The following is a 24,114-nucleotide window of genomic DNA, read 5'->3' as shown; positions in this document are numbered from 1 at the left end:
CAGGCAGGCACACCGCTTCTCTGCTACACATGTTTTCTTTCTGAGAGCCTTCCTTGCTAATATGTTTGATCACTGGCTGTGTGGAGTCAATTATGTAACCTTTTCTAGAATTTATTTCCTTATCTGTACCATGTATTTAATAATTATCATCATCATCATCTGAAATAAAAAGCCTTTTTATTTTATTTCTTTCTTTGAGTCCTATCTTCTATGTACATTCTCAGGGAAGCTTTCTTTGATTCACGCTCCATCCCACCTCCAGACTGGAATGGGAGCTCATCTCCTTTTATATCTACTGGCATGACACTACCTTCATTATCCCCTCTTTCCCCTTCTTTCTTTTGGTTGTTGCTCAGTAATGCTATTTATTTATTTGTTTTTACCCTTTGACCTCCTACACCAGCCGTGGGCAAACTACGGCCCGCGGGCCGGATCCGGCCCGTTTGAAATGAATAAAACTAAAAAAAAAAAGACCGTACCCTTTTCTGTAATGATGTTTACTTTTTTTTTTTTTAAATATATTTTATTGATTTTTTACAGAGAGAAAGGGAGAGAGATAGAGAGTCAGAAACATCGATGAGAGAGAAACATCGATCAGGTGCCTCCTGCACATCTCCCACTGGGGATGTGCTCGCAACCCAGGTACATGCCCTTGACCGGAATCGAACCTGGGACCTTTCAGTCCGCAGGCCGACACTCTATCCACTGAGCCAAACTGGTTTCAGCTAATGATGTTTACTTTGAATTTATATTAGTTCACACAAACACTCCATCCATGCTTTTGTTCCGGCCCTCCGGTCCAGTTTAAGAACGCATTGTGGCCCTCGAGTCAAAAAGTTTGCCCACCCCTGTCCTACACCCATTTCTCCCACTCACTCTGGCAATCACCAATCTGTTATTTGAATCTATGAGGGTTTTTTTTGTTTGTTTTAGATTCCACACACTGTATAAGAGAGGTCACATGGTATTTGCCTTTCTCTGACTTATTTCACTCAGCATACTGCCCTCGAGGTCCATTTGTTGCAAATGGCAAGATTCATTCCTTTTTTATAACTGAATAATATTTCATTGTTCCATATATTCCATTCCATATATATATATATATATATATATATACACACACACACACACACACACACACACACACACACACACACATATATACACACACAGTATAGATCTATATATATCCATAATAATTAGTTTTATCCATTCATCCATTGATGGATACTTAGGTTGTTTTCATATCTTGGCTATTGTAAATTGTGCTGCCATAAACATGGGCCACAAATATCTTTTTGAGTCAATGATTTGATTTCTTCTAAATACCTAGAAGTGGGATTGCTGGATCAAAAAGTAGTCCTATTTTTAATTTTCTGAGGCACTGCCATACTGTTTTCCACAGTGGCTGCACCAATTTACAATCCCACCAACAGAGCACAAGGGTTACCTTTCCCCCACATCCTCACCAACACTTGTAATTTTTTGTCTTTTGATAACCATTCTAATAGGTTTGAGGTGACATCTCATCGTGGTTTTGATTTGCATCATCATCAGCACCACTGGTAATATACATTATCATCATCATCCCTGGTAAGGCATGCTTTGCTTCTGGGACTTAATGTCTAGTGGAGGACAACAGTCAAATATCCAGACTATACATGCTATGGAAACTCAGAGGAGCGACTCCTGTCTATATGAGCTTAGGAAAGTCACTCTCCCTCTCTGTGCATCAGCTTCCTCTTCTGTCAACCAGAGAGATAAATGAGATGACTTCGGAGGTCCTTTATCCCATGAAAACCTTTCCAGTGCCTCCCTTTGGCTGTACTCTCCTCCCCCACTCCCTCAGCTATGAGGAGAGGTACTCAGCCTCACTCTCTTGGACGATGACTCACTTTCGTGACCTGACAGTTTGAACTTTGTCTCTCACTGTCCAATGTCAACTCCATACCTAGAGCACAAGAGGTCACCTGCAGTATTTGGAGTAATTGAGGGCAAACCAGTAAGTACAATAATAAGTAGTACTCTTTGTAAAGTTGTGCCTGATTGAATAATTCTCACCTCATGCTTGAATGGAAGGAGGGATTACTTACAAATGGAGGCAAATCCATTACAGGGAGACTGCTGGACCTTCAGCCAATAGCCTCATTTGCGTAGGATGAGTCACAGGAATTAGGACTCTCACTGGGAGTTCGGTCATGTGGCAGGTGAGTGGAGAGGTGGTTTCTGCCTTGAGCACTTTGGTCTAGTCCACACTGTGCCTTCCATCTACACGTTTCCTCCAAGGAGCATTTCATATGCTCTACGCTGGTGGGCTGTGTTTTCAAAGACAAGCAGAGCCCATACGAGGAGTAGATCACAGTTCTAGGGAGAATGTGAGCCGCCCAAGGATGTCTCAGTGGCTCATTTTTGGGGGAGAGAAAAATCAAACACTACTTGCTAAACTTCAAATAGCAGCTGATACAAGTGCAGATTTTCACTTGGCTAGGATTTGAATTCCTGTAAGATTTTAGAGTGCAGAGATAAAAACCGTGAAAACACATCCACACACCTCAAGGAAATGGAAACAACTTTAAAACCCCCAACACTTCCTTTTAAGTATAATCTCTGTCTTTTCTCCTCCCTCCCTCCTGCACATTTATACACTTTCCCTGTTCATGTTCCTGTCACAGCCCAGCAGGTTTATTGTTGTTTCTGTACAAGACACCAGGGATCACTGCAGTGAGCCTGTCACTGTTACTTCAGCTGTCACTTTAAAGCTATAGAAAATGAACCTAGCTGGTTTGGCTCAGTGGATAGAGTGTCGGCCCATAGACTGAAGGATCCCAGGTTCAATTCATCAATGTTTCTCTCTCTCTGTCTCTCCCCCTCCTTTCCACTCTCTCTAAAAAATCAATAGAAAAAATATCCTCGGGTGAGGATTAACAAAACAACAACAATCACAACAACAAAAAGATAGAAAATGCTTCGTGTGTCTGAGGAAGAATCCCCTACCCCAGTATCCACCAGAAACTTTGCAATCACCCTTGGTCCCTTACTTGTGCATTTATGTCACCTTTTCTCCATCCCTCCTGCTACTGTCCTTATTCAATGGGAAGGAATTTTCCACTTTGTTTTGGCATAGAATTCACTGTAGAATCCATGTGACAACTGCAGTCCACTTGTGAGAAAATGCACTAGAATCACTTAGCACAGTGTCTAGGAAATAGTTTATAATAAACCATGTACTGCTCTTTTCCCATTCCCAACCCTCATTTAGGTACTAGTAGAAGATAGTACATTTGACAGTAATATCCATTACTGGAAGATTCCAAAGGAATGGGGTACTAATACGTCCATCATAGGCTATTGTAGTGCTAAAAGCAACCAGGCCGGTAAGGGCTTAGCCATGCTAAGTGCTCAATAAATTATTATTTTTATTCCACTAACATTTATTGTCTTTACCAAATATTTTACTCAGTGGCTCCAAAGACAAAGTGTCAGTTAAAAATTGAAAATTGATAGGGTGGTGAAGGTCTGGGGTGGGGGATAGGCGTGGGCTAGAAAGGGTCAATTGGGGGAAAAGGAGGCATATGTAATACTTTCAACCATTAAGATTTAATAAAAAATAAAATATAACTATAGTGAGGCTAGGAAAATGTCTATCAGGTAAAAAAAAATTGAAAATTAGGGTAAAATTAGAGAAAGTCACTCTCTCTGAGAAGAGGAATTGCCAAAGCTCACTTTCTCAAGCTGGCCCTTGCTGAATGGTATGGGATGGGTTTCACACCCAGGTGTGTCCCCTCTGTATCAATGTAGCTATAACAAATATCGGGAGCACAAAGCCAGGAGCTCACAGTTGAAGAAAATCGTTACCACACTGTGTAACAATTGCTGCAATGGAAGCTTGTAAACAAGCTGTAAGGGCACCAAAGAGGGAGCAAGGGCTGCTGGGAAAGCTGGAGAAGGTTCAGAGGCACCATTTTAGCTGAAAATTAAAGAACGAGTAGGAGGTTTTCAGGTGGATAAATAGCAGAGCTTGATTCAGGGTAGAGGAAAGGCCTTCTCAACAGGGGCAAAAAGCCACTTCTCTCCCCCCCCCCCCCCCCCCCCAGTGCAGTGGACCGATCACAGGATTGGGAAAGGGGTTAGAGGAATGACGGGAAAGACTGTTGGGGCAGCGCTGGTCTGCACTGTAGGGAACCCTCAGTTGCATGCGGTACTACTGAGAGTCTATTTCTGTTCAAGGAACTGTCAAGCAATAAATGAGCAGTATAAATCATTCTACAGAAATGTAGCGCTCCAAAATTATTCTTTATCATTTAATCAGCAATGTCAAGTGTTTGGATTACAAACCCTGAAGGAGAATTTTGCAGTTGACAGAGAAGTCACAGAATTTACCCATCAAAGTTGTCTGCACTGCCATGGCAGGGAAGAGCCTGCTTATTATTAAGTGAGGGGAAAAAATAAAAGCTGGTTTCTTGGGTTTCTCAGCCCACAGATTAAAAATAGCAAATTCAGTTTGGCGGGGGCTGGACAGTGGCTGTGCTGCTTCCAGGCAGATATCTGTAGACGGTGCCAATAGACTACAGCTGAGCCTTGCACAGCGAGGCAGGCAAGGAAAACCAAGCTTGGATTCAGCTACAGAGAAGAAGGCATCTGTAGAGGTCCATCAGTATCTATTCAACAGCTCCTAAGGGCTTTGTGCTCGGGGCTTGGTGAACGGTGGGGAGTGAGGGCTGGCCTGGATCATTGCAATGGTTTATGGTAGGTGTAGCGCAGAGAACGGTGGTGAGAAAACTGAGTCTTTACCTAACATCCAGCAGGTACAACTCAAAAAAAGTTCCACAGAGCACATTAACTTTGTGACTTTGAATTTTGTGGCTATAATATCTAAATACTAAATATATAGGGCATTTAGTTTATAAAATTACTAGCTGTAGAGATGATAAGGGCTATAAGCATAAGGTTTTCGCACCTAATTTTATCTTTACAGATATTTAGGGACTATCATCATAGAAAAGTTTAGTTAAGACGGGGGGAGACTGGAAAGATTATTTTTTTTTGAGAAGAGTCCTCACCTCATAAGGTTGTTGTGAGGATTTAATGAGAAAAATTCTTATAATCTATTTAGCAAAGTGCCTGGCTTATGAATGTTAGTGATACTGCATCACATTTTAGACTTAACTGATCAAAGTCTAATCTCTTATTTACCAAATGTGAACTCTGCCTATTCCAAGGGTAAGCAGAGATGCTCAGTCAGTTCTTGGGGATCAGCTGGGAAAACAGAGAGCTTCCCACCTTTAACATAGCACCCAAGTAGCAATCCTAAATTTGTGGCTTTAAAAAAAATACTTTTATTGATTTCAGAGAGGCACGGAGAGGGAGAGAGTGATAAAAACATCAATGATGAAAGAATCATCAATCAGGTGCCTCCTGCACACCCCACACTGGGGATCAAGCCTGCAACCCGAGCATATGCCATGACCAGGAATTGAACCATGACCTCCTGGTTCATAGGTGGATGCTCAACCACTGAGCCACATGGGCTAGGCCAATTTGTGGCTTTTCTTTAAATTAGCATGGGCTTGTGCTCCTAGCACCCCACCTCTGTGAGAGCCTGGGGCCTGAGAGGTGTTCACAGAATGCCACCTCCATAAATGAGGAGTGTGGAGCACACACACTGATCACATGCTCCAAAGTCATTGAAATGATAATTCTCCTTGACAGGTAAGCACAAGCCAATTATGGAGAGAAGGGGTGGCTTCTTGGGACCTTGCAGGAAAAACAACCATTCAGATCAAGAAAGCCCTAACTAACACCCGTTTCAACAAGTGGTAGTGTAATCTTTACAAATACCCGTGAAGTTGTCAAAACATGGAAGGCAAACTGCGTGTCTGTGAGCTTCTTTTCCAGTGAGATAGGCTCTTACACTGACAAGGGCTTGCAATAAATTTGAGACAGCCCCTGGGAAAGCTCTCACTCTGTAGTTGTGTCACCCAAATTCCCAGAACTCTGAAAATAAAGGGAACCTGTTTGCATGACAAGTTATCGCTACTAACAGGTAAAGGCTGTTTCCCATAGCTTTCCCCATTGCTACCTATGTGTACCAATCACCCTGGATGCATGGAGTCATTTCCCCCCCTTTTCCCTTTATGGACTTCAAGTACACAGAATGTGATAAATTATAATCCTTAGTCATCACATGCTTGTCATTGTTGCATATCCTCATGTTAAGTGGTAGGTTCATGGTGCTTATTACGTTATAATTGGCGGATAATGAGTGAGTTACACATAGGTATTTTTTTTGAGACATGTAATTTTGATTTAACTTAATAACCTTCATACCATGTGTCTTTAGGTTAGTTTATCTCGCATTTTATTTTTTAAAATTTTTATTGACTTCAGAGAGAGAAAGGAAGAGGGAGAGAGATAGAAACATCAATGATGAGAGAGAATCATTGATGGGTTGCCTCCTGTATGCCCTCTACTGAGGATCGAGCCCACAACCCGGGCATGTGCCCTGATGGGGAATCGAACCCATGACCTTCTGGTTCATAGGTTGATGCTCAACCATTGAGTCACACCAGCTGGGCTTTACCTTGAATTTTAATGAAGCAAACTTACTGCATCCCTCTTACTGGTCCTATTTTACAGAGGAGTGATTGGCCTGTCTCAGCTGACATGGCCAACACTGTAGCTAGTATTGCAGTATTAGGCCTCTTCACTGTCGAGAGTGCCAGCTTCCAAGGAAATCCAAACCTTTCCCAGATCATTCGGTGTTTGCCAAGAGCAAGGGCAAAGGCTCATGCATCTTTGTTTCCCCAAGCTCTAGCATAGTGCTGGACATGAAAGACAGTGTATAAACCTTTGATAAATAAATGAAACTATATTCACGTGTCTCCAAAGGATTGTACTAGGCTGTGTGACTAGGACTAGGTCACTCATTTCCTCTGACCCTGTCTCTTCATCTATGAATGTACAAAATTCTGCAAATATAAGGACTTCTTTCTAGTGTCCACAAATAATCTCTTCAACCCAGAGGACTGGATCTATCATAACCACCTTTTTACTTTTAACCTGGCAATCCATCTAAAATTGGTTTCATTTAAAAAAAAGTTTATTTTAGTGACAATTATACTGATTCCGCTCTGGGTTGGTTTTCAGTTCAATTCAGGGGTTGTTTCAGTATCATGCATGAATTGGTGTCAATTTCTAACAGTGCATAGCTGTTACCTAATGCTGGAGACTTCAAATGGCAGGTAATGCAAACGTACTGGGGTGGTGGGGAGGTACCTGCCTGAGGATAGGCCTATACCATACACACAATTTTAATTTCTGGTCTCAGCTCTGCCAAGTTCTTTCTCCTACTGTTACCTGAGTAGGTGCAGTTACTTTGCATGATTTGCTCTTAACCCCTTTGTCTACCAATTAGTACTCATTCACGTTCACGGGTACATTTTCAACATGTTCACGGGTAACATTTTCAACATTCTCTACTAAATGACACTGTCATCTTCAGGCATCCTTCAACCCTATGCTGAGGCCTCCATGACCAGAGTCCTTTTACTCCTCTCTCCCCACCCCCAGCCTCTCCCCTCCAGTCTCTGCCAAGTACCCACCATTCATCCTCCCAGCAACAAGAGTCAACCTCTTCATTCATAAATATCACTGCTCTGTCCAAACAACCTTTAAGGCCTGCAACCGCCCCCCCCCCCCCCCCGCACCCCGTTGGGCCTAATGAATAGCCTTCTCAAACTTCATAAAGGAGTGCCCAATACCCTCTATTATTGGGCCTCAAGCTACACATCCAGCCTTCTTCCCCCACAGTCCCCTTGAGTATGGTCCATGTTCCAGTCAAATGTAATACTTGCTGGTAGCCAGACATTCTCCCCTCCTCTACTTTTATTTCTACTACTGTTTTCTAAGTGTGAAATGCACTTATTCTATAGTTGTTGAAATCATCATCCTCATAGACTTAGCTTAAATGCTACCTTTTCTTGGAACCATTTCTTCATTGCTCTCATTCAGAGTAGGCCCTCTCCCCTTTGAGCCTCCATTAAGACTTTGCATCTTTCACTAAGCTTTTTGCCATATATACCATAGTGGTGTATGGGGTTTGGTGTGTGTGTGCATGCATGAATGTATGTGTGTGTGTGTGTGTGTGTGTGTGTGTGTGCATAAGAAGGTAAGCTCTGGCCTGGCAGCAGTGGGCCTGACTCATCTACCTCTCCCCTCAGTGTTCAGGGCAGTACCCTGTACATATGGGAAACCCAAATCCTATGGATTAAAATCAAAGGAAATAACACTCAGATCAAGAGAAGCTTCATTTAAAGGCAACAATAAATTGTTCAGTTCTCCATTCACAAGTGACAGCAAAAAGCATGAGGGCTATACCTTCTAATTTAGATATATTTTCTCCAAATACAACATCTCCCTTATTCTCATATATTTAATTCAATGTTTATTGGTTGAATGCCAAGAACTATATTAGGCCCAAAATAAATCACATTCCCTGTCTTCGAGGAACTTGTAATCTGTTCTCTAGATGTTATTGCAGTTGAAAAATTAGTCTCAGACAGAGAAGCTACTGGCTCCAGATCACATAGTTAGGAAAGCTAAGAATAGAATTCAGGAGTCTAATTTCAGAGCCTATTTCTTTTAAAATGAAAAGAAAAAATAATTAGGTATTTTTATGAATATTAGGAACATATGGAAGTTATTATTGACTTTTTAGACATTACATGATCTGTCATTAAAAAGAAAACACTTCCACCCACATATAAATGCAGTGAACAGTAGTCAAGAGGCAGGATGTACTATTTCTGCTTGCTAAGGGTTTGGCTATAATTATGGTAGTGAGGGAGTCAGATGACTGGACAGTAGCTTATCATCTTTATCTTTCAGTATTGATGTTTTAGCTTTGAGCTAAAGACTTGCAAAGTAAACTCCAAGGTGTGACTGGGCTTTTTACTTCCAAGAGTAAGGTTAAAGGAAGCCCTGTAGTGAATCAGAATTTATTCATGAATAACTCTCAAAGTAGAAATGGGTTGGAGACAAATTTTATGATTTAGACTTAACATTCTACATTAATAGGAAGAAAATTTAACAAAAGCTCATGTGATGAAACTACACTCATTATTTATATAACCACAAATTATGCATCTCCTATTTACATTACTTTAGTCCTAGCATCACTAATTGAATAAATAGAGTTAGGTATGCTAATCATATCTAGAATTAGTTCATACATACAAATGCTTTTAAGAATTATTCTACCTTGTTCACATAATAATACATCATCATCGTGTAGGCCTCAGCTCTGCCACCTACTAGCTTTATGAGTTTGGGTAAGTTATTTATTCTTTCTAAGCTTCAGTTTTCTCATCTGTAAAATGGGCATATTAGAAATACTTACCCTGTGGGGCTATTGCAAGAAGCAAATGAACAATGCCTATAAAAATAACCTGTAGAAAATAAAGCAATTTACAGATGTTCAAAGTAACTGCCATACTGAATGAAATGCAGTGTTTTTCCAATGCAATAGTGCTGATCGAGTCTGCTCTGGACAGGTAATTACACAATATGGCAGATAACTCGGAAATAATCCCAATTTCTAACCAAAGGCAGGGGCAAGAGCTGGGGACTGAGATCAGTCCTGCTGCCAACTCTACCTCAAAGTCGGCAAGCATGTAGTCAAAAACACTCCTCACACAAGTGGATGTAGGGCAAAACTGCGGCAACTCCCTCTTTCTCTCGGTGCAAAGGGGATTTGGAACCTAGATAAATAAGCACTTTCAGGAAGCTACTCATTCTAGTCTTTTAAATGGGGAAGAGTTTGAGATGTGTGTGCATGTGGGTCGGGGTGGGAAAGAGATAGACTAATATTTCCAGGTACTTTACATATATTCTCTCTGTTAATATAATTTCATTTTTACATGACATGTTATTGTACTTCTGATAGAAGCTGGTCATTCTGATTGAGACCACACCTTCCAGCTATGCCTTTGTATCTCAAACTTCAGTAAGTCTAAAGGAACCTTGGGGGAGCCTGTTAAAATGCAGCTTTCCTACCACCACCCACAGGGATCCTGATTCCACAGGACTGAGGATGGGCCGGACAGCTCTATTTTAAATAAGAGCCTCGGCTGATGTTAATGTAGGTGCTCCAGGCTATCTATCTATCTATCTATCTATCTATCTATCTATCTATCTATCTATCTATCTATCATCTATCTATCTATCTATCTATCTATCATCTATCTATCTATCTATCTATCTATCTATCTATCTATCTATCTATCTATCTATCTATCAATCATCTATCTAATCATCTATCTAATCATCCCCCCTGCTAGTTTCTTCCTTTTGGAAATTTAATCAACACAGCAGCAGAACAGTCTGCTAAAATTCTAGTCTCTGCTAAACCCTTGCAAAGGCTCTCCACTGCCCTAGAGATCTTGCTCCCGACGTCCCCTCTGCCTTCTCTGCTGACACTGTTGCTTTTGTAGTTAAGTAACATCAAGCTTCTTTGGCTTCCCCAAGGCACACTGGGCTGTTTCCTGTTTTACATCCTGTCCCCTATATATTATTCTTTCTATCCTTTTATTCCTGGATAGGTTTTACTTTTCCTTCCGCTTTGCTTTGAATGTTATCTCTTCTAGGAACTTTCCTATGAACTCCAAGAGATGCTTAAGTATTCCAGGTCTAAGTTTAAATAGTACGTTGGGCTCACTTCTCACTCAGCACTTTCCAGATTCTTATTTGCTAACGTGTTTATTGATGCAGAATATTTTATGATTCCAAAGGAGAAACTATCTTTTATGCATGGTGTTCTTCCATTGCTTCAATCAGTACCTGGCACATAGTTTGGCCTCAACAAATGCCTGTTAATAAAAGCCCAAACAACAGAAAACATTAGAGGAGTAGAGCACAATGAGCAAGTATATTTATTAATTCAATGTTCCATGCTCCTGCCAATATTCATTAAATGAAACATTTAGCTTAATTAAGTAATGAAAATAGTATGGGCCATTAAAGGTATTTTTTTCAAGTTTACCACTTTTTTATTTTATTTTTTTCTGATGATGAGGTTGACCCAAAATATATACAATATATATGTCAATATATAAAAAACAAAAAAGTTGTCTTAAAAATGGAATAAGCTATAGAAGGTAGACACGCTTTATAAGCTAAATCACATCTAAAAATGGATGTGTGTGTGTGTAGTAGACAGATTCTACTGTCTAAATTTATGTTATTCTAAATTTGGTATATAAGGTTGCAGTTCAATTTGGCAGTTTCAACAGTAGTACTTTTTGGACCTAGGAGGGAGATGGCTACCAAGAATAAGTATGCATAGAAATACCTAAGGAACATGATCTATTCTCCATTCCATTCCATAGACTAGCAGTTTCTTCAGTAACTTGACAAATAAATACCTTTTGGAGAAGAAATGAAATGATACATATTTATTCATTCAAAACTATTCACTGAGTTCAGCTGCCTTTCAAGGTTCAGATGGGGACCATCTTACATGCATTAGAGCAGGAAACTCAATTATAGGCCCCTCTGAGAACCATCTGCAGAGAGGCCACCAGTACTTCTTTGTCAGAGAATTCACAGTGTGCTGCTCTGTGGTTCTCAGGGGACATGGAGCTCAAGGTTTGGACAAATGTGATTATCACATTGAAAAGAAAATGTAATGAGTTAGCACCTGTCCCCAGCCTGGGCTAGCGATACTCCAGAATTCCCTGGACAAGCCCTGTCTTAGTTCTTTGCATAAAAATGTTAGATGATTAAAACCATACTGCCTGCGAGATGGGGAAAGAATGAGAGAGAAAGACTACAGCCAGGAAGACCCGTCAGGATACTGCTGGAGGGCCTGGGGCAGGAAGTAATAATACCACCGAGGAGGGGCCTTTTCTGAGTTTATGAGCTCTGAGGGGAAATGCCTTCCAGAGGCCCATGGAGTGGGCAGTATGGCTTTCCTTCCACCCCTCCTCCCTGAATCTCTAGGTCACCACTGGACAACTGAGCTCTTCATTGGGCTTGGGCCCTCTGAAGACTGGCTCTATAAGGGGATTTCTTTTGAGGGCAGTGATGACTTTCCCTTGAAACTCCAAATGTCACTTTGGAGCTGTTACAAAAGCAATTCCTATAACTCATTCTTAGTGAAGCAAACACAATTCTTGCTAACAAAACACTGAGTGTCCAATTACTTTTTTGATACATGACACAGTGGCAGGCTCTGCTGCCCACTCCCTGTGTAACCCAGAGAAAGGATTCTCAGTTTCTTCATCTGTAAATGACAGAGTAAGGAGTCAATGGCCATAGAGAAATTTCCAAGACTCTGTGAAGTAGAACTGAGATTTCTCATGCCAGCTCCAACTTGATTCAGGGAGACGGCCATGACCTTACGACCCATAGCGTCATCTCTGCCCACGCCCTCTCTCACAGTCAGCATCTACTCTTAGAGGGAGCTCAGGCTTTGGAAAAGGAAACAAAATATTATGAGAAACCATTAGGTCAAATGCCCAAGAACAACAGTCTTCTCTGATTTCTCTAGAAACAGTTTCCCATTTTCCTTTTCTTTTGCCACTATTTATAGCTCAGATTTTCAGAATCTCACACCAGAATACAATAGCTTTCTGAACATCTCTCACCGTTAGTCTCATTCTTCTCCAATCTGTCCTTCCCACAGTTGCCAGATTGACCTCTTGGAAACCTACTATTTTTTTTTAATCATTACTTCTCTTTCTTCTAAGATGGATGAATGACATGGTAGATACCATGCTAAGTGTTAGGGGTGCAAAGATGAGTAAGTTTGGACCTTTGGGCAATGATACAGTTACATTCAGGGTGCAAGCCCAGAGGAAATCAGTAGGTCTGGGTGGGTCTGACAACCCTTCAAATCTTCACTGTCTACCCTATAAAGTACATGTTTTCAGGGAAAGGTAAGGCACCAAAACTGACCAGAGTTTAACTTTCCAGTCCCGAATCCTTTTATTCTCCTCCATACACTGTTGCTTGCAGTGAATATAAACCATGCTTTACTTCCTACTTTTCCTGTGTCCAATTTCTACTCCACCACCCACACCTTGAAAATTGTGCTAATCCTTCAAGGTCCCTCTTACCCCCCCTAATCCAAAATCCCTCAGCCTCCACGCCAGAATCTCCTCTTCCACTGAACTTCAGAGCAACTTCCTGTTCCTCTTGTCTGGCATGAATAACTTCCTATCTGAGGGGACTCGTTCTTTCCCCTGAAATCCCTGCTCCTTCAGAGCAGTGACCATGGCTTGTCTTGGTCTACACTGACTAGCAAGCTGCCTTGTATTGGCATCTAGTAAAGCCTTATTAAATAACTGAATGAGCGCGTTTGCCAAGACCTGTCCCCTTCTGTGTTCTGGCTGGCCACGATAGAGAAAGTATGTAGCCCACGCTCACTGCAGAAATGGTCTGAGTCAGAAAGATACACCATTGAGGAAACCAGCTTTCTCCTTTCAGGATTTAAGCTTATGTCTAAGTTTTTGACAACGCTAAACCCAATTCAATTTATTTCTTCATTCTTCTTAAAAAGCACAAGTGTAACATGGATTTAATAAGGAAGAGAGCATGCTGTTGTGCACAGATTATGGGTTTTGGAATCAGACATGGGCTCAGATTTCTTCATCTCTCGAAGCCTCAGTTTCTTTAAATCTATAAAGAGGGAATGAATAATTTCCTTTCGAATTCTGTGGTGGTGATTAAGAGATCCATGTAAGCTGTCTGGGTTTTTCCAAAGAACACCCAACTACTTCAAATAACATCTAGCACCTTTGTTTTGTATCAGCCTGTGGATAAGTAGGTTATTTATTTATTCACAGCCTGCCTGCCTTTAAATTTACAATACAAAAGGGGCACATACATATTGCACTTGCTAAAATTTAGTAGGGATATTGTTGCTCTCTCATACTCTCTCTAACATATATTTCCCTTCCTTAAATTATAAAGATTTTTAAAATAAAAATAAAACAAAATTTAGCCCAAGTCATTAAATACTGATTTTTTCAATGGAGAACAGCTTGATTCTGAAGACTATACAATTTCCTATGCGTCTTAATAAGTAACAAAATGACTGATTAGGACACTGATTTTAAAAAGTTAGAAGAACAAAGAAGGAATTTAAGAGGATGATTACATTTTCATCACAGGCTGGTTTGAATGGAGGCTCATTAGGAACTTAGCAGTGAGATTTGGGGAACTGAGACGGTTCTCAATGAGACCCATCCAAACAGATGACCACTTTGACCTCAGGGGTCTGGGAAGACTGGAATTATCTGGGTTATTGACACAATTGTCTACTTGTCTTTGCATGTGTAGACACAGACTTTGTGAAGGCACATGGAGTGGACAAAAATTCCAGGCATTTCATTTGTAGTAAACGGATACTTTCAAATGGAAAGGCTCAGATTTCCTCATGGATACTCTAAAATTTCAATTCGCTTTAAAGCTCATAGCTAGACTTTCCATGCAAGCTTCCTGACCTTCCAGAAATTTGTATCAGCTCATTTGTTAAAATACCCACCACACTATCTACACCATCCATCTGGTGTCCCTGATCTGCTGGGCCTTACTCCAACATGCCTACAATTTCCACCTTCATGTCTATGCTGGTCCATGCCTACAGTTTCCACCTTCATGTTCATGGCAAATTCTTACACTTCAAGATCTTGTTCAAATGATACCTTCTCTTTGAAGCCCTCTTTCCTACCCAAGGCATAAATCGGAACTCTCTTCTTCTTCTGTCCTCCAGCAAAATAAGGTACAGTGTGAAGAAATGGAAAGAACAAATGTTCTGCTGTCAAAAATGACCTGATTTAGCTTGGCTGGTGTGGCTCAGTGGTTGAGCATCGACCTATGTACCAGGAGGTCAAGGTTCAATTCCCATTCAGAGCACATACCTGGGTTGCAGGCTCCCTCCCCAGTGGGAGTGGAGGAAGGGCATTCAGGAGGCAGTTGATCAATGATTCTCTCTCATCACTGATGTTTCTATTTCTCTCCCTCTCCCTTCCTCTCTGAAATCCATAAAAATATATTTTTAAAAAAATGACCTGAATTTAAACCTGACTCTTGCACCTACTAGCTATGTGCTCTTAGGTAAATTATTTAATTTCTCTAAGGCTCTGTGTCCTGATATTGAAATCAAGATTATTAATTCTCTAAATTTATTGGGGAAAATCAGTGATATTGGATTCATTATTTTTTTCCTATATATTTTTTTGTGTCAGCTCCTTGAGATGACAGACTTTGCCTTTTTATTTATTTTGCTGCCCCATACAGCACCTAGCATAGTGCCTGGTATTTTGCAGCATTTAGTGTTGTGTTTTTCTTTAAATCAATGGGTAGTTCAGGAAAAGTAACTGAAGCACTGATAGGTCAATTAAAGTCAAAGCTCTTCTATGAAGTGCTCTCTGGTTATCCCATGCCCGTTAATTTGAATTCTCATAGCTCTGTCACGGCCTGCTTCACACATACTAATTGATTTTAAGTTACTCCAAGATAGTAACCGTGGCTTTCACTTTGAACTTGGGCAACACTTCACAATGCTCTGTAACTGCCAGCAAATGATAAGATTATTTAAAACACCATCTCTTTCTCATTCCAAAGAGTTTTACTCTTCAGTTTAAGTTAAATTTATTTTATGGTACTAGACACTAAAGCCTCTATAACAATGGCTTATGGCTATACTCCTTGCCTTTGGCTCAAAGTGAGTGGCACTTTCTGATCACCTGACCCAACTTTCCCAACTCTTTACACAGTTTGTCTTTCCTTCTCCAGTGCACTTTCTCTCTTTTATAACATATTTTTTATGGGTTTTTTTTCAGAGGCAGGAAAGGAAAGGGAGAGAGAAATAGAAACATCGAGGCTGCCTCCTGCATTCCCCTCACCGGGGATCAAGCCAGCAACCCAGGCATGTGCCCTGACCTGGAATCGAACTGGTGACCTCTTGGTGCATGGCGGTGATGCTCAATCACTGAGCCACACTGGCTGGGCCAGTACACTTTCTCTCAACTGTCCTTTGTTTTCTCCTTGTGGACAAGCATCTTCTTACTGATGTATGATTCTCCTGGGGGTTTGGAAAACTTTGGTTCATTATTTCTTAATTTGTTGACTCATGGAGAATTACTGCTGGTGGGCACCTTAAAAATCATTGAATCCAGACACATCAAAAAGGGGACAATTCCAAATATTGTGTTAGGCATGACTATCGATCATGGCACTTCCCCCCGCCAAGGTCATATATGGCCTCAGAACCATTTTCAACACACTATTCCAGGTAGAAACTATCAATCCATCAATCTATGTAGGAAGTGAAACGTGTCTGACATACCTGGCATAGTTCAAAGCTGTTATTTTGCTAATGAGGCCCAAGGGGCAGTTGTGACTTAGTCATGAACTGAAACCAGAACCCAGGTTACTTAACCCTCCTGATTTCAGTCTAGGGTTTCCTTTTCCACATGATCACTGCTTCTCTTTCAGTGGTCATTCAAGTCCTAGAATTTATATTCTATGCATTGATATATACTTAAGGAGAAGGGCCTATGTTACACTTTGAATCTTTCACAAGTTCTAGCTCTGTGTTTGGCACATGATAGGTATTCAATAAAAATTCTTTGATATAAATCTAATTACATATATGAAAAAAACAGGAAATATATCCTTTGTTTTTTTTTTTTTACCAAAAATCATTGAAAAATCCTATCCTTTTGTATATAAGCAGTATTTATTTAAAAGGACTGCATGCATGAAGACATATACTTTCACATTTTTAAGAGCAACATCGTATGTTTAAATAAATTCCCATATGAATGTTTTAGGGGAAAGTAAATTATGTTAATAAAAGGACTGCACAATTACACTTCTACTTAAAAATACAAAGGGCAGTGTAGGTTTGGGGATCAGAAGTCCTGAGAAATAATAGATTTTCTTCTTGTTTTCCATAGTGACATATACTGACCATAACTTGTGGTTCTTTTTGACAATGAGAAACCAGAAATGTCAGGACAGAAAAATAAAGGAAAGGAGACAAACAGAAAGAGAATAGGGAGAAGGAAGCAAAGGTATTTTATACCATAGCAATATAATGCTAATATTATATAAAACAGAGTTTAAAAGCTATACTACCCAAAGCTAACATCATACTTAATGGTAAAATACAGAAAGCCTTCCTCTTAATCTCAGGAACAAGACAAGGATGACTCCTCTTGCCACTTCTACCCAGGGCAATCAGAGGTTCTAGCCACGGCAATCAGGCATGACCAAGAAATAAAAGTCATCCAGATTGGAAAGAAGTTAAAACTTCTTTCTTACATATGACATGATTTTGCAAAAGAATAATATTGGAACTCTACCTCATATCATAAAAATTAACTCAAAATGGATCAAATACCTAAATGTAAGAGCTAAAATTATGAAACACTTAGAAGAAAATATCAACATAAATCTTCATGACCTTGGATTAGGTGATGGTTTCTTAGATATGACATCCAAAATACAAGTAACAAAAGAAAAAATAGATAAAATTCATCAAAATTAAAACTTTTGTTCATCAAAGGACACTATCAAGAGAGTAGAAAGACAACTCACAGAATGGGAGACAATATTTGGAAAGCATATATTTGATAAGAGATTAATATTCACAATATGTAAGGACACTTTACAACACAATAACAACAAAAGAACCTAATTTAAAAATAGGCAAAGGGTCTAAATAAATATTTCTCCAAAGAAGAAATACAAATGGCCAATCAGCACATGAAAAGATGCTCAATAACAACAGCCATTAGAGAAATGCAGATCAAAACCATAATGAGATACCAAATAGGGTGGCTATAAGCAGAAAGACATATAATAACAAGTGCTGGTGAATATGTGGAGAAATTGGAACTCTCACACACTGATAGTAGGATGGTAAAATGGTATGACCACCTTGGACAACAGTCTTGCAGTTCTTCAAATGACCCAGCAATTCCACTTCTAGGTATATCCCAAATGGAAATAAATGTATGTCCATGAATGCTCACAGCAGCATTATCCATAATAGCCAAAAAAGTGGAAACAACCCAAATATCCATCAACTGATGAATAAATTAATTGAGGTATATCCACAATGGAATATTATTTGGCAGTGAAAAGAATAAAATACTTACACATGCTACAACATAGATGTACTTTGAGAACATTATGTAAAGAAGCAGGCACAAAAGATCACATAATGTATAATTCCATCTATATGAAATATCCAGAATGGCCAAATCTATAGAGACAAAGTGGATTAGTAGTAGGGCTGGGTTGGGGTGGAGATGGGGTTGGGGGAAATGGAAAGTGACTGCTACAGGATCTCTTAATGGGTGATAGGATGTTCTAAAATTATGGTGGTGGTTGTATAACTCTCAATATACCAAAATCCTTTGGATTACATACTTAAATTGGTGAATTGTATGGTAGTAAATTAGACCTCATTAAAGCTGTTATTAAAAAAGATACATGTGCATATGAGTAAATCTTTTAATTTTAGTGATTAAATTTCATTTGTTAATTTTCTTCTATGTCTGTCACAACAATCCATGTATTCACTTAGATGGTTCATATGTATATTTCCATAACCACTACTCTTAGCTTTATAATGTGTAACAGACTAGACATATTTTATGATGAACAGGTATCTTTTATGAAATCCATCCCTTTAGACATTTCATTTAAAAGAAAACAAATTAAAAATGAAAACACCTAAATTATATGTCTCTTCTTCATTGTAATCATTATATCACCTTCATCAACACATGATTTCTGCTGACCGCTAGCAGCTTTACCCCCAGGATTTAATATATTCACCATAAATCTGTTTCATCAGAAATCACATCATTTCTTTTAGCAATACATTTATAACAGTGCTCTACTGTCTGGTAGCTTCATAATTTACTTGCTACTGAAAGACTAAATGTTAATTATAGTTAACTCCATGGCAATCGAGAGAACTTAATGTTTTGATTATTTTGTACCTACCCCTTTTGAATCAATCACTCCAGGTTTTGCATTAAACTTCACAGTCTTCAATCGGGCACGTTCCTTTCTTTCCACCCTAGAGAAAATTGAAAATAAAGACTCTATCACATGGCCAGTCACTTAGGATTAAAGTTCCTCATTAAATGAAGGACACCTCTTCTTCTTATCAGGCAGCTCAAATAAAATGTGTTCTAAAATATTTCTGTTCTTTTGTGTAAAAAGTATACAAAGACAGTATAAAAAGTCTTGGTATAATGTCTTTAAGCTGTTAACACATCCCTTGAAATTTGTGTTTTTTGTACTGAAAGTAATAGTATTTGGAACAAAGAGGGAGAAAAACCAGTATTTGTTATTTAAGTGCCTGAATAAATCCATCGAAATTTATTTCAAAGAAATCACAGCGCATCCTCTCTTCCAACCTTTTCACCTTTCTTTTTGTTTCTTTTTTCTTCCTTTCCCTTTAAGAACACTGGGTAATTTACTACCTTCACCTCCAAACCAAACATGTTACAGATAATCTTGAATTTCCCCCCTTTTCCAATGTCCTTCTCCTGTCATTCTTCTGCAGACTTCATTATTTACCCCCATTTCATTTATTTATCAATCACTTATTGAGGGCCTACCATGTATCAAGTAAGGAGCTGGGAACAAGGGGAAAGCATTTTAACAGCATGACTGCAAAGAACATAAAGATTGATAATGCTGCACAGTTAGACCCTAGATAGCAATGTGGGAGCATATATCTCATGGAAGGACAAAGAGAAGTGGAAAGCATTGAGGTGGGCTTCTTGGAGGAGGTGTCAATTTATGTGATCTTGAAGGATGAGAAAGAGCTTGCCAGTAGGAAAAGTTCAGGGAGAATTTCCCAGACAGGAGAGACAACATACACCATGAGCTGAGGCTATAAGCAAGCTAAAGGTGTTAGGAAGATTCCAGTATATGGTACATAGAGGATGGGGAAGTGAGGCTGGTGGTGGGGCCTCCTTGTAAAGGGTATTCACCCACACTAAGGACTTGGATGTTTTTCCTTGGGGAATCCTCAAGATTAGAGGATATAAAACAGGAAAGTAATAGAATAGATTAGCATTTTAAGTATGTGACCCTGGTGAAGGAAAATTCTGGAGAAGGAAAGGGACAGCTGGAAGCAGGAGGTCTATCTATTTATCTATCTATTTATTTATTTTTAAATATATTTTTATGATTTAGGAGAGAAAGGGATGGAGACATCAATGATGAGAGAGTCACTGATGGCATCCTCCTGCACTCCCCACACAGGGCTTGAGTCCACAATCCAGGCATGTGTCCTGACCAGGAATTGAACTGTGACCTCCTGGTTCATAGGCTGACGCTCAACCACTGAGCCAAGCTGGCTGATAGTGCCATAACCCAGGCAGGAAATGATTAGATATCATAGTGAAGTGGAGGAGAGAGAGGGGCTTGAGGAATATCAGTAAAATAAAATTGTTAGGAGTTGTGCCTTGTTTGAAGGCTGGCATTGAAAAATAGGAAAAGGCAAAAATTTAAATATCTCCCTATTTTTTTATTTTCTTGCCTCTCCAGTGTGTCACATCATTTCTTTCTCTGAGCCATACTAGCACTTATTTGCACCTCTGTGTCGGCTTTTCTCTCATTTCCCTGTGTCTGTTTATTTCTCATTACACATGCAAGGCTCTATGGTCTTTGAAGGCAAGCCCACATATCACCCCACAATGTGTTATAACAAGTCCTCCATTAGTAACTGTTGAACTAACAGAATATTCATTGCATTGTTTTAACATGACAGTTGGCTAGCTCTTATTTCAAAAACGGACAAAGAAAAGAAAGAGGAAAAACCTAAATCTAGAGAAACTTAATGGTTTCTAAAATCCAAGCTATTCATAGATTAATAATTAACAACATACGCCTTTTAAACTGTGGGCTCTTTTGTGCTTCCAGCTGAAACACAGTGAGAATCAGGGTTTCTATAGTTACAGAATGGAGTTTCAGAATATATTTATTTCAATGTGAGGGTAGAATATTTGAGTGGAAACAGCTGAACAAAATTTTTCAAATCTAACCTCACATATGAAAGCAATGTGTTCCACGGAGAGTTTCTGTGTGCACCCAACATTCAGGAGTTGGGAGGAGAGCAAGGAAGACTTCAGAGAAGGTGAGCTGCCGGCTGGAAAGATGTTCCCTGATAAAATGCCTTCTCTGAGCTCCTTCAGCTTTTCTGTTTTAATCCAAGAGCAAATGCTAATTCATATTCATTTCTTTGGATTTTTCTAACACCGCTGTTATAGCCCTGACTTTATCCTGGCTTCTTTGCATCAACCAGGCTAAATATGGAAAAGACGAGTCCAATAGATGTTGCCAAAATGACTGTAGCATGCAGAAAAACACACATGGTTATTTGATCAGGCTGTGCAAATTCTGCATAAATCTATAAAACTCATGTGGGCCCCGAACATGCAAATATTAGGCTCAGTATTCTACTCTAAAAATTGTTTGGCCACAGCATTCTAATTTTTTCCCCCGTGGTTCCTAAGTCCATTCTTTTTTTTTTAAAAAAAAATTTTATTGATTTTTTTACAGAGAGGAAGGGAGAGGGATAGAGAGTTAGAAACATTGATGAGAGAGAAACATTGATCAGCTGTCTCCTGCACACCCCCTACTGGGGATGTGCCCACAACCAAGGTACATGCCCTTGACCAGAATCGAACCTGGGACCCTTGAGTCCGCAGGCTGACGCTCTATCCACTGAACCAAATTGGTTAGGGCCCTAAGTCCATTCTTTTCAGATTTCTTAACAAGTGTCCCTATTAGGCCATTTGTAATGGTCTATCCCTTAAATCTTAAAAGGGTTGCAAAGAATGTTGTCAGATGGATGAACAAACAGCCAGATAGACACAAACACATGCATACAAACCTAATATTTGATATGGTATATTATTACTCTTCGAACAGGCAACAGAGTTAGTAAATAACAATTTTTAAAGCCCTCCTTATATAGGTGGCATGGTTTCATTAACAATGATAATGATGATATATATATAAGTGGTGGCTGAAGTTTTAACATATAAGGATTAATGAAAAATTCCTTTACTTTTACATGATCTCATCTGCTCCCCACTATAACCCAGTGATGTAGGTGTTATCAACCCTATTCTATGGCTGGGTAACCTGAGACTTGAAGTGTATGCCATTAGAAAGTGGTAGAAATAGGGCCTGAACAAGTACCTGCTAACAGCTAACTTTAGTGACATGCACATCCACTCAGTTTCAGAAACAGCATTCAAGGGCCATCCACACCTCCCTTATCCAATGGGAATTCTCAAAAAAAGTGATGTTCTGGCTGAGAAGCACATAGCTTTATGGCCAGTACAATTCCCTGTTAGTCTGGGCTGAGTTTATCACAATGAATAACAACCCCTTCCCTTGTACTCCCATATCCAAAATGTCCTGAATTAAATAAACCATAACCCAATTTAAGCATATAATCACTGAGATAATACCGTATCTTAATAGTCTGGCCTCAATATTAAGAATTAACTTGCTCTTAACACTGACATTCAGGTTAGCCAAATGTGTATTTGCAACATTATATCACAAGTATGTGACTGATTTCTCTCCTCAGCAGTCTTTTTGGTGTTCACAGAAACCCCACCATGGTCTTGCTTTCCCATCACTAAGGCCCACATTGATTGCCGCTTGGATTTCCCTGCAAACCCCCCTCCTTGGTAGTAGTGGCTATGGCTTATCTTTTCTTTCCCACCTTATTCAGTCCCTGCTTCTCTCCAATGGCTTCTTGGGATGCACGTGGATAGCTTATTGCTGAAGTGAGAGTTAGGGTTGGGAAACAGGGCCCTACATAGTGCTTTGAGCTCAAAATCTGAAGAAAGGAAAATAGCCATCCTTTGCAAATGCACAAAAGTATCAGAAGCTATTCTAAACACTTTGCCTACATTATCTATCATCTGTACAATGATCCAGGGCTTAACATAGAGCTGGGAATAGAGTAGGAACTAAATGAATCTTTGTTGAATAAATGCACGAATAAATTAACCCTCAAGGAAGCTACTAGTTCTTGACCTGAACATGAAAACAGGCTCAGAGACTTTCAGTGACATGACCAATCAACCAGTGTGTCTGATAAAAAACAAAAAACTGTTCATTGTTTTATGACTTTTTCACTTGGTAAATTTAGCATCACCTTCTCTAATTATTTTACTAAGTAAGACTCCTTTGGCAGAAATAGGTGATATTAAGTTTCCTAAAACTTTACCTAAGGAAAAGGTAGACAGAATAGAGTTGAGAAGAACCGCTGTACTTCTCTCACACTCAAGAGAGGCAAATAATTAATTAGATTATTTAAGCAGAAATAATCCTCTCCGCCCTCATTTGGTCGCTGACCAAAATACAGAAAATATAAACTGGATGGCAAAATACGAGCAATCGGTTCTGACACCGAGCATCTCCAGAGAGAACCACATGGTCATGCTTTAATGAGCCCAACTGTCTCCTTCTGCCCTCTCAGCCAATTCCCATCTGGCCTTTTCAGGTGCTGGCCAACCCCCTAATGAAGTCAGGCTTGGAGTGCTAGATGGTGGGAACATCATTTGGTGCTGGTGTTCCTTTGGCTGTGCTCCACAAGGACCTGTTGCAGGGAGAATGGAAATGCCATCCATGTTACTGGCCACGGGCTTGCTGCGAAAGCTAGGCAAGTACACCCTTATGCAATGCCAGCTGCAATCTGTCATCTGAGAGCCCAGGTGACCAGTCACTGTGGGTCAATATATATTAGTAGAGACTTGGATTAAAGACTGTGGAACAAATCTGAGCTTGGCCATTCCCAAACTATGCAGCCTCAGAAAACAGAGACTTATGCTAAGAGCCCAGGTTTTGAAATCACACAAGCCTGGGTTTGAATTCTACTTCTACCACTTACTAGCTCTATGACCTAGGGCAGTGGCCGGCAAACTGCGGCTCGCGAGCCACATGCGGCTCTTTGGCCCCTTGAGTGTGGCTCTTCCACAAAATACCATGTGCGGGCGCGCATGTACAGTGTGATTGAAACTTCGTGGCCCGTGAGCAGAAGTCGGTATTTTG

The 24,114-nt window shown here is 39.9% G+C and overlaps 1 protein-coding gene across 13 annotated transcripts in view; it reads right to left on the bottom strand.

The window, feature by feature from the left end:
• Positions 1–24,114, bottom strand: part of DLG2 (discs large MAGUK scaffold protein 2) — a 1,392,511-nt gene that overhangs the window by 43,324 nt on the left and 1,325,073 nt on the right. For all 13 annotated transcript variants that reach the window (XR_004970363.1, XM_036324794.1, XM_036324795.1 and 10 more), the window contains one exon: positions 19,027–19,102. Coding sequence is in view for 12 of the 13 variants with exons in the window: in XM_036324794.1 (XP_036180687.1) it covers positions 19,027–19,102 (76 nt within the window). In the remaining variant the exon portion in view is untranslated. The remainder of the gene's footprint in view (positions 1–19,026; positions 19,103–24,114) is intronic.

Source organism: Myotis myotis, unplaced genomic scaffold (genome assembly GCF_014108235.1).
Source record: "Myotis myotis isolate mMyoMyo1 unplaced genomic scaffold, mMyoMyo1.p scaffold_m19_p_10, whole genome shotgun sequence".
NCBI classification, from domain to species: domain Eukaryota; kingdom Metazoa; phylum Chordata; class Mammalia; order Chiroptera; family Vespertilionidae; genus Myotis; species Myotis myotis.
The sequence above is the reverse complement of the archived record's forward strand: the minus strand, read 5'-3'. Positions and strand labels throughout refer to the sequence as shown.